A 10510-nucleotide genomic window follows, 5' to 3' on the forward strand; every position below is an offset into this window, starting at 1 on the left:
TTTTCCTAATAGTGTTCTTTCTTTACTCTGACTCTTTACCATCTATACTCTGATTTGATAGCATTTTGATTATTTTAGTTAAGAAAGACACATGAATTTACCATGCCAGGGTCAACACAGAAAATTTCAAAGATGAAGGACAACCTGAAGGTTTTGGGCAGTGATGAGACCATTTAGAGATAACAGATAATCCTAATTTTGTCTGTTTATTCCTGTTTGTGTTCAGTCCTCAACTCTCATGAGTAATCAGACCTTCTAAAGGCAACTCAGAAAGCACAAGAAGGAACAGGGCTTTTATTTATGGGTGTGTAAAGCACCTGGAAGGGGAGGGAGCTTTGGAAGGGTGTGTTTGGGCAAGGACAGCCAACCAGCCCTTGGAGCACAAGGGAGTGGCTTAGAGTGAGGCTGTATAACGGGCAGGGTGGGATGGTCCACCCTCAGCCTGGACACAGAGCAAGGCTCAGCCTGGTGGATCCCAGCTCTGAGTGCACAGATGCCTCCTCAGACGGGCTCCAGCGAGAAGGGGACGAGTCCCATCCCAGCCTTCCCGCAGCTTTTCACTTGGGAAGAGGTCAGGACGCACAACGGCCGTGGGGAGAGCAAGGAGCAGTGGCTGGTCATCGACAGGAAGGTCTATGATGTCAGCAGGTTTGCCAAGCAGCACCCTGGAGGCAGCAGAGTTATCGGCCACTACGCTGGGCAAGATGCCACGGTAAGACCCAGGAGGACAGAGCAGGAAGGTGGTTCCAGTGCCAGGGCAGGAGGACGTGCTGGTTGTCACTGTGCTTGGCCAAAGAGTGGGCTGAGAAAGCAGCACAATGGCTGCAGGAGACAAGGAAAACTTCCACAAATATATTTGAAAATAGATCTCCTGCAAAAATTCATTGATTTAGTGGATTTCTCTGAAATAATTGTGTTGCTCGTTGACAGAAATAATAAATTCGAAGCAGATCTCTCTGCTGAAAGGAGATATTGAATATCTGAATAGTCAGAAATATGAGCATTAAAAACACGGCCAGGTTTCGGGCATAAGCTTGTGATGTGGGAGATTTAATTCTTGTCTCAACAAGACTTTTTGACTGGAAGGAAGCTCCTTAGCCAGTCTCATCTCTCAGGTTTCAGTTTGAAATGGGATAACACTTCCCCGGTCCTGGCCCAGAATGAACCAGATCAGCTATTTTTCACATTTCACTCTTTGAATTGAATGTTTCCCTGCTTGAAACTGGGGCACAAAAATACCTGGTGTTCTCAAAGGAAGGAAAAGAAGGGTTTGAGTCTCGTTGGCTTTCTCCTCTACCTCAGTGACTTAAGAACTTAGACCAGCCATGCCAAGCCAGCCCAGAGATCCTGGTGCCACCTCCTGCAGCTTCTGTTACTGGACTTTTACAAAAGGATTCAAGGAATACAGAATGCATGGAATTATTTGGCCCCAAGCAATGTCCTCCCAGCTCCTGCACTGTAAGGACCTGCATTTAGATTATTTTCTTTATAGACACCCAGGGGCTTTAACCACAGTGAATTTGTCTGGGGTGAACATGTTTAAAGGATGACCTTTGATCCTACCCGCTTTTATTATTCCAATAATTACAACCTGAATTTACTTGATCTTAAAGGTCTTTTCCAACCTGTAGCTGTGCTACATCCCTTTGAGCACAGAAGAACCACAACTAGTAGCCAAAATTGTGGGTACAGTGTGGATTTGTGTTGCATCACAACAATATCCTTCTGTCTTGCTCTCTATTTGTATTCTGCTAATCTGTATCTTTTTTTTGCTTTTAAAATGCTGCTCTGTTCATATATTCTGAGAAAAACCACACTTTTACAGAAATGCAGGACTGGAAGGTGTCTCAAAAAATTGGTGGGGCAGGACTTTACCTAAAACCAGGATCCAGGATTTTTTTTCAAGTACTCTTGACTACTCTAGGCCTCATAATTGTATATATGTAGTGAGAATTTTCTTCTTCCGTGTGGACTAATTTGAAAATATCGACAAGAACATTGCATTGATGTCAAATGTTGGGAGTTGTGTGTGTTGCAGGTGATAAATCTTAAAGTTAATCTCTCTTAAGATGATTATCAGGACCTGAGAGGAGGGAGGAGAAGCGACAGGCAGGACTGAGGGGCTTTCAGTGATAAGAATCTGTGATACTGATCTTGTGGAGAGGGATTCCTGCTTGAAGGCATTGTGGCTCCTGTTTCCAAGCTGCAATATAGACACTTATGGATTGAATCAGATTCCTGGCAGGAGGGAGGTATATAAGAATGGATAAAAACCTGTAGGATGAGGGGCACAGAATCAGGATGGAGAGATTTCCCCAGTCCTCTGGGTCTGGACAGAGTTATTCACTTGTCACTGTGACAAAGGTTCAGTGGATGTCTGTAAAAAGCTCAAATGTCCAAAAAATCACCTTGCTTCTAGACTAAAGTACTCAGAGAAAGACTGTCTCCAGTTCTTCAGTCAAAAGGCTCCAGAGCAATGTCAGACTGCAAGGAAGTCCCCTGTCCTTTTCCAGGGACTTGGTCCTGACCAGGCACATGCAGAACTTTTTTGGGTCATGATCATCCACATTGTTTCTCACACCCCAAATCAGCAAGTACCTGACTGCTCAAACACTGAGGATTTTGCCATATCTACTCTTTCTGGACCTAAATAGAGCATGGTCAGCCTTTTTATCTTTCTTCTGGAAAATTCACTGAGCTAAAGAAGAGTTTTGATTTACCTGGAATTTCACCCTTTATTCCATTGCTTGTCTTTGATTTTAAAACTGGGATTTCAAATGCTTCTTGAACGGACCCATTTGTGTCATTACTGTTACCTATTTCCCCAAAATATCATCCAACCTGAAAACTTACAGGGAACTGCACTCCTGCTGTGTAAGGAGCTTCAGCACATATTCCCTTTGGCCCTAGTGGGTTACAAACAGGATTCTAAAAGCCTCATCCCAAGCATGGCAAAGGCACACCCCATTCCCTGACATGTTCTCCCGCACCTGGGTCCCATCCATAGGGAAGGGCTGCTGGCTGGAGCCTTCTAGGGACAGACTGTGCTGAAAGAAGCAGATGAAAGAACATGTTTCCCTCTGTAAAGAGGTTTTCATCAAACCCTTTCATGTTCATTACTAGCCTCGCCCAGGGCCTTTTATGAAATCTGGTTTCTTGAAACTTCTCCAGCGTCCTTGGGCCAAGCTCCAGCAGATGGTAAAGAGGAACCCAAAGGGTTCTGGACAAGGGGAACTGGATTACATGTTATATCAAAGACTTGAGGAAAGGAGAGGCTCAGCGTCTGGGATTTAGTCACGTGCCCTTTCTCCCTCCCTCCCTTTGTGTTTCTCAGGATGCCTTTGTAGCTTTTCACAACGATAAGTCTCTGGTGAAAAAGTACTTGAGATCTCTGCTGATTGGGGAGCTGGCACCAGATCAACCCAGCTTTGAGTCCAATAAAAAGGTGAGTGTCCCAGATTCCAGAGCTGGGAACGGCTTGGGGTTCAGCCTGGGAGGAGAAGAAAAATAAGCGAGGGAGCAGGAATCCTGTCTGAAGGAGCACACCTGATGCTGTGCCATGTGCTGGGGGGTGGGGAGGCAGCTGCTGCTAGTCAGGCATGGAAACATGACCATGCCTGGATCACTAAATCCACCCCTGGGTGCGAGGAATGAGCTCCAGAGCCCCAAATTCTGCTCAGTTCTCCCCACTGCGATGTCTCAGTATCAAAGCAAAAGCAAGACCTGTTGATCTCATGCCCGGTTCTCCCCTCTGAGAGAACATCTCCTCTGACTCCCATGGCTGCTTTGGGGTTTCTGAGTCTGCTGTGTTACATTTTGAAAGTAAATAGTGCATTAATTTTAACTTTACCCCCAGAAATCCCTCCTGGAGGATTTTCGTGAGCTGCGCTGCACTGTTGAGAAGATGGGACTTCTGAGGCCAAACTACTTCTTCTTCTTCCTGGTTTTCCTTCACGTCCTGGTACTGGATGCCGCATCCTGGCTCGTGGTCTGGTACTTTGGCATCTCCTTAGTGCCTTTCCTGGCTGGCATGGCATTCTTCACCGTTGCTCAGGTAAAGTGCTGACAGCTGCTCAACCCTGCAGACGTGTTTGGTTCCTCCAGATGGAGAGGATTCATAGAATGTTCACATCCCAGGCATTGCTCCGCTGCCTCTCCTCAGGTCCTGTTACCTGCCTGAAGGTGACAAGCACGTTCTACGTCACAATTTTTGTTGCCTCCAGCAAATCTGGTTTTGCTGACAACCCAAGAGTTGGTGGGGTGTTGTGGAACTGGCTGTTTCACAAGATGGGATTTGCTGATCTAATCACAAAAGAGGGAGTATTTCATTCTCAGCTGCACTTTTGGCTCCCTGTTCCTTCTGTCTGATGTTTGTTTGGTCCTTTATGAGCCACTTGCCCTCACTAACCCTGAATAGTTTTCTGCAGGATTAGTAAATTCAAGCATAGAAGGGCAGGATCCATGCAGGGAAGGAGGGAATAGGACTTTGTGGCCCTTAGATGGGATAAATTTGAGGGTGGGGGAAGAAGAAAGATTTTCTTAGTAGAGCTGAAAGCTTAAATTTGCTCAGACATCCATGGAACAAATGCAAATGAACTCATTGACATGATCTGTTCTACTTGCCTATTATCTGTTAAGGTGGCTATTCCTCAAAGAGCACTCATATTTCCATGGGAATATGGAATGCAATAAAGCTGTAGACTTGGAAATTCTTCCACTTTCTAGCTGGTTACTTGGAAATTCATTATTTGTGATAGGAGCAAACAGACTTCTATGCCGTAACAGTTAATTGTTGTGATGCTTTGCTGCTTTCCCTGTATTCCAGATAAAGTCAATATCTGGAATTGAGCAGCTTTAGTGGACAGTAGCTTGGTTGGAAGTTCTCAGCACTGAGCATGCAAGACATCAGGGAGTGTTTTTTCCCCAAAGCAGAAGGAAGATGCATCACACTACGAAGTTACGGAGGCAAATTATTATTACAAGGCAAATTATTATTACAAGGCAAATTATTGCAATGCTGCCAAGATTCTGTTTCTTCATTGACCCTTTGGTCTTCCAGATCCAGATGGGCTGGTTCCAGCACGATCTGGGGCACTGCTCTGTCTTCAGGAAGCCCAGATGGAATCGGGTGCTGCAGATGGTGGTGATAAATGTTCTGAAGGTAGTTGGCTCATGATGGGAGTATTCTCTGGGGCTAATGGGGACAAAGCAATGGATTGGAGTGTCCCTATATCCAGGCAGTACCAACTGGGAGGGAATTGCAGTGCAAGCTGTCAATAATAGGTGGATAAATAGCAATGTGATCATTGATATCGTTCTGGTTTGAATCCCTGGTGTTCCCTTTTTCCAGGGCTTACCTGCCAGCTGGTGGAACCACCTGCACAACCAGCACCATGCCAAACCCAACTGCTTCCGTAAAGACCCTGACCTCAACATGCACCCCCTCCTCTTCAGCCTGGGAAAGACACTTTCTGTGGAGGTGAGCATGGGGATGTCTGGAAAAGCAGATTTAATGGCAGAAATCTATAGAGGGAGGGATAATAATAATAATAATCATCCAGGTTGTGCCATGGAATTAGGTGATCTGTAAGGTCCCTTCCAACACAAGCCATTCAGGATTCTCTGATAATTCCCAAAGTGTTCCAAGGTCTAAGAGTCTCACGTACTGCCTGGTTATTATGATGCTGAAGCACCAGCTCATGAGAATCCAAATCTTGCAATCAGTGCTTAAGGAAGGGTGAGCACCTTGGAGGCAGCTCAGAGGGTGAGTCAGTGCACTTACATTAATGTTACATGTTATTAGTCAGTTATTAGTGAGTCAGATGTTCCCTCTGGGTCCTTCTGGCTGTTTGGCACCTAAACCCTTCAGGACCAGTATTGCTGCCATGCACTGAACACAAGTGCAGATGATTTCTTAATCCAAAATTGTATGGCTTTCACAAAAAGAAAAACTAGGAATACATCCTTCCTGCACCATTATGATTTCTGAAATCATCAAGGTCTCATTTGCCTTTTGTTTTCCTACTAATTCTTCATTGCAAGTTAATCAGCTTCTTAAAATAAAGCCTCTTTCTCTCCTTTAGCTGGTAATAAGCAAAGAAACTACTGCTCTCCAAGGCACATGGAAAATTCCAGCTCTGCTATCTCAGAAAGGCTTCTCTAGTGAGAATTACAAAATACCACACACCATGGCCAGGCAAAATGGATTTCAGGGGTTTTGTTTGTCCGCTTCCTTTGTTGTTTCAGTTTTGATCCAGGGAAGACATCTTTGAGGTGTAAATATTTCTGTAGTTGAAGACAAAGTATTTGACAAAACAAGAAGGCAGATTTCTTTATAGAACATTCAGTACCTTGATCTTGCAGAAGTTATTTTAGAGACATTATAGGACAGCTTCCAAATTATGTCATATCTGACCACCCTCTCCTCTATTACTCAGAAATTTGGGATACAGAAGCTCAGATGTATCTTCCACAGCAAACACATTCTGCATTCATAGAATCCTACAATGGTTTAGGATGGAAGGGACCTTAAAGATCAGCTAGTTCCAATCTCCAAAGTTGGAACCCACCGACTTAGTGACTGAGTTTCCTGGTTAACAACCTGTTCCTCTCCAAGTGCCAATAGCCTCAGCACTCCATGGTGAATTGATTAGATTGAATTTCATTCTCCTACAAAACACAAATTACTTGTAAGCATTTCTTTGAGCATTTTTGTATACTCTCTCACTGGCTCATTACGATATCTTTTCATTTTTCAGCTTGGAAAGAAGAAGAAGAAGTTCATGCCTTACAATTACCAGCATAAGTATTTCTTCTGTGAGTATCCCCTAAATCAGGAGTGCATCTCCTCCCCAAAATAAAGGTGTTTTAAAGATTGAAGTGACACCTTCAGAAAGCTTCCTTCATGTTCAAGAAGGTCCACTTGAGGAGGAATTGCCCCTGTGTCTCTGCAAGGGTTATGTGATGGAAGTACTAGATGAGGGTGAGTCAAGTAGAGGGAAGAAAGGGATGGGAAAGAAATGAAGAAATGATGAGAAAAAAAGAATAAGAGATTATGTGAACACACGAAAGTTGGTATAAATGGAAGACAGCAATTTTTCTTCCACTGGAAAGAAGAATCATTGTTCTCACAGTAGGCTATTCTGTAAGAGCTATGATGCAGTGAAATTATAAATGCCTCTCTCTTTCCATTCTTTCCTTCAGTGTTGGCCCCACTTGCACTCATCCCCTTCTTCCAGCTGACTATATTCCACTTTACAATCAAGAGGAAAAAGTGGTTGGTAAGCACAGCTTCAGCATCTGGAAAACCCAAATAATGTCATTATACTAATATTTACCTCCGTTTGGGGGGTTTAAGATAGCAAAGGCTGATTCTGGGCTTGCTGCAGCAAGGGAGAATTGTTTAGAAAAGGCTTTTCAATCTTTTAGCAGATAAATAAAAGTTAAGAGAAAACTCAGACCTTGACAGAGTGTGATGACAGGGCTGTTGTCTGCAGTTATTGAGTGCTGCGGGAATATTTTAGGGATACGCTCAACTTGCTGTAGAATGGTGGTGTGGAGCTTCCTCTTGATAAATCAATAAGAAATCCATGCATCAGAACAGTTCTTAGCTGCAGTTCAAGTAAAGGGGAGAGGATGGAGTGGAGGGATTTCATCAACAAAGGCTGATTTTCATCTTGGTTTGGGGTTTTTTTTTTTACAGGACCTGATATTGATTGTGTCTTTCACCATCCGAGTCTCCCTCATGTATATTCCTTTAATGGGATTTAAGAACTTCATGATATACTACTGGCTGTCCAGGTAACACACAGAACATCTGGAGTCTTCAAGACTAATATATGTAATCAATACTGAAATAAATTAAAATTAGTCCCAGTCACTACCATTTTCTCAGCAATAAGTAGTCAAGAAGGAACAGTTTAACTTCAGGGTGGTGGTCGCTGCTCAGGGACACCTTCAACTACAAGTTGAGTTGTTTTTACACTCTAAAAGTTAGGAACAGGAAATCCTGAATTACATAAAAGTGCTCTTTTAGTTAAGACTAAGAGACTTGGCAATGTGTTTTAATGGTAAATTTGGATGACATTGGAGATGTAACAAGTGTTTCCCTGTTTATTTGTCCAGGTACTTTGAGAGCACCTGGTTTATTTGGGTGTCACAGATGAACCACATTCCAATGGACATTGATTATGATCAGAACAAAGACTGGGTGTCTACTCAGGTGAGGAGTTCCTTTCTTCTGGAATACTCGGTCCACACTTCTGAATCATAGGACAAAGACAACATCCTTTCTGTAATAATCAAACCATTTCAAGCTTTAGTTGGAAAACAGGACATCTAGATTAAAAAAATCTTGCTTTTTTGACTGAAAGGTGTTGATATATATTTTACTGCACTTTTCCCTTCCTATTACAGAAAAGTACTGATGGTGAAACAGTCAATCTCCCTTTTAGGCCAACTAAAGGAAGTAAAGTGGGATTGGATCCCTTTATTTTTACCCTACAGGTTGCAAGTGTATTGCAGATAAGATAAATCGGACAAAATTTGGTAAAATCTGATAAAAATAAATATGTAAATACAACTTTACTCACATATGTAATGCCTCCAGCAACATAATCCCATGTAGTGTGTTCTAAGCATTTTCCCTTTTGTTAAGGGAAAAAGACTCAGCCTGGCTAGTCTAGATTTTATTTAATTCCTCAGGGCAATGATGGCTGTAATCCCTGACTTTTCTTTACTGCAAGATGAGGGTGGGCAATGATTGCTGGGGTTCAAACATCAGACTTGCAGGAAAATAAAACCTAAATCATGTATTTTTGGGGTCTTTTTCCCTCCCAGCTCCACGCAACCTGCAACGTGAAGCAATCTTTGTTCAATGACTGGTTCACTGGGCACTTGAACTTCCAAATTGAGCACCAGTGAGTATAATTTTGGGCATAAGAGTGGGAATAATATGGGGCACTTAGAACTGTGGAATCCTAGAATGGTTTGGGTTGGAAGGGACCTTAAAGGATCTGGTGGAATTGGATGATATTTAAGGTCTCTTCCCATCCAAACTATTCTTTGTTTCCAGGAATAAACCATCTCAGGAGACCTTTTGCTCTCCTTCTGGGGGAGGGCAGGGGAATATTTTGATCAGGGAGGACAGAGAGTGGTGCAAGCCAGAACTAACAATAACTCTCTCTCATCCCATTCTGCAGCCTGTTCCCCACAATGCCTCGACACAACTACTGGAAAGTAGCTCCTCTAGTGAAAAGCCTTTGTGATAAGCACGGCATTGAATATAAAACCAAGACTTTACTGACAGCCTTTGTAGATATTTTGCAGTAAGTATCCATTAACCAGATAGTTTTGCACTCTAATGTCATGTAAGGGAGGGATACAGGCAACCATTGCAAGTCAGTGACCATGATCAAACCTGTAGTTTATTCAGATTTTTCTACAGGCAATTTGAAAGATTTTTTTTTCCCTCTTCCTTAAATCCTCTCAACTCATTCCCAGTGGTCAGAGTTTGCTATGAGATATGCATGCGTTTTAAAATCCATTTTTTTCCAATTATTCCTTTAACTACAATTTGCTTCCCAGAAAACTGAATAGTCTCCTCATAAATGGTTTTTTGAACTTCTGTTCCTGCAGTTCCCTGAAGGATTCTGGAGAGCACTGGCTTGAAGCATATCTGCATGGGTAAAAACTGGGAACTCTCAAAGGGAACCTCTTCACCACCCAACTGCTGCCAGGACTCAGCACAGACCATCCATGTGTGTGCCTTCAGGCATAGAAACTCAGGAGCTGGGCAAAGCTAATTTCAGTAAGAATCAAGTGGGAAAGTGGTTTAAAGACACTTTTTTTTTTCTTGATCTCAACCATGAACCTCTATTTTTCCTGCTCTCAATCTCAGAATTTAGAGATGGGCTTTTAAACTGGGGAGAATTTGAATCAACTTGATGACTTGAACTTCATTGGAAGTGCCAGCTCATTGCTTATGGAAAAAGTTTGAACTGAAATTCTTTATAATGTCAGAGAATCATGGAATGGTTTGGATTGGAAGGGACCTCAAAGATCATCTTGTTCCACCCCCTGCCATGGGCAGGGACACCTTCTGCCAGACCAGGTTGCTCCAAGCCCTGTCCAGCCTGGCCTTGGACACTTCCAGGGATGGGGCAGCCACAGCTTCTCTGGGCAACCTGTGCCAGGGCCTCCCCACCCTCCCAGGGAAGGATTTCTCCCTAATATCCAATGTAAACCTGCCCTCTGTCAGTTTAAAACTGTTATCCCTCGTCCTGTCACTACAAGTCCTGGTTAAAACTCTCTCCCCATCTTCCTTACAAGCCTCTTTCAGTATTAAGGTCTCCTTAGTGTTTTTGGGATAGAACAAAGCAAACTGCAGGAAGTCAGGAGATATTTGGGCAGGGGGAATCTTTAAGGGATATTTTTGAATAGATAAAGGTGCAAAGAACAAGATGGCCTGGAGTATGTCCCCATTGCTACTGATCACGTGTAAACTACTTGT

The 10510-nt window shown here is 43.2% G+C and overlaps 1 protein-coding gene across 1 annotated transcript; it reads left to right on the forward strand.

Moving 5' to 3' along the window:
• Positions 1-280: 280 nt before the first annotated feature.
• LOC113960648 (acyl-CoA (8-3)-desaturase-like) lies at positions 281-10110 on the forward strand. Its single transcript, XM_027670313.1, has 12 exons — positions 281-712; positions 3335-3445; positions 3857-4054; positions 5060-5161; positions 5351-5479; positions 6759-6816; positions 7204-7280; positions 7703-7800; positions 8125-8221; positions 8839-8918; positions 9201-9326; positions 9637-10110. Exons 1-12 carry the CDS (start codon positions 494-496, stop codon positions 9686-9688), a joined length of 1347 nt encoding a protein of 448 aa, XP_027526114.1. The 5' UTR covers positions 281-493; the 3' UTR covers positions 9689-10110.
• Positions 10111-10510: the final 400 nt, after the last annotated feature.

The sequence above is a fragment of the Neopelma chrysocephalum genome, unplaced genomic scaffold, assembly GCF_003984885.1.
Source record: "Neopelma chrysocephalum unplaced genomic scaffold, ASM398488v2 Primary Assembly neopelma1_96825, whole genome shotgun sequence".
In the NCBI taxonomy this organism is placed as follows: Eukaryota; Metazoa; Chordata; class Aves; order Passeriformes; family Pipridae; genus Neopelma; species Neopelma chrysocephalum.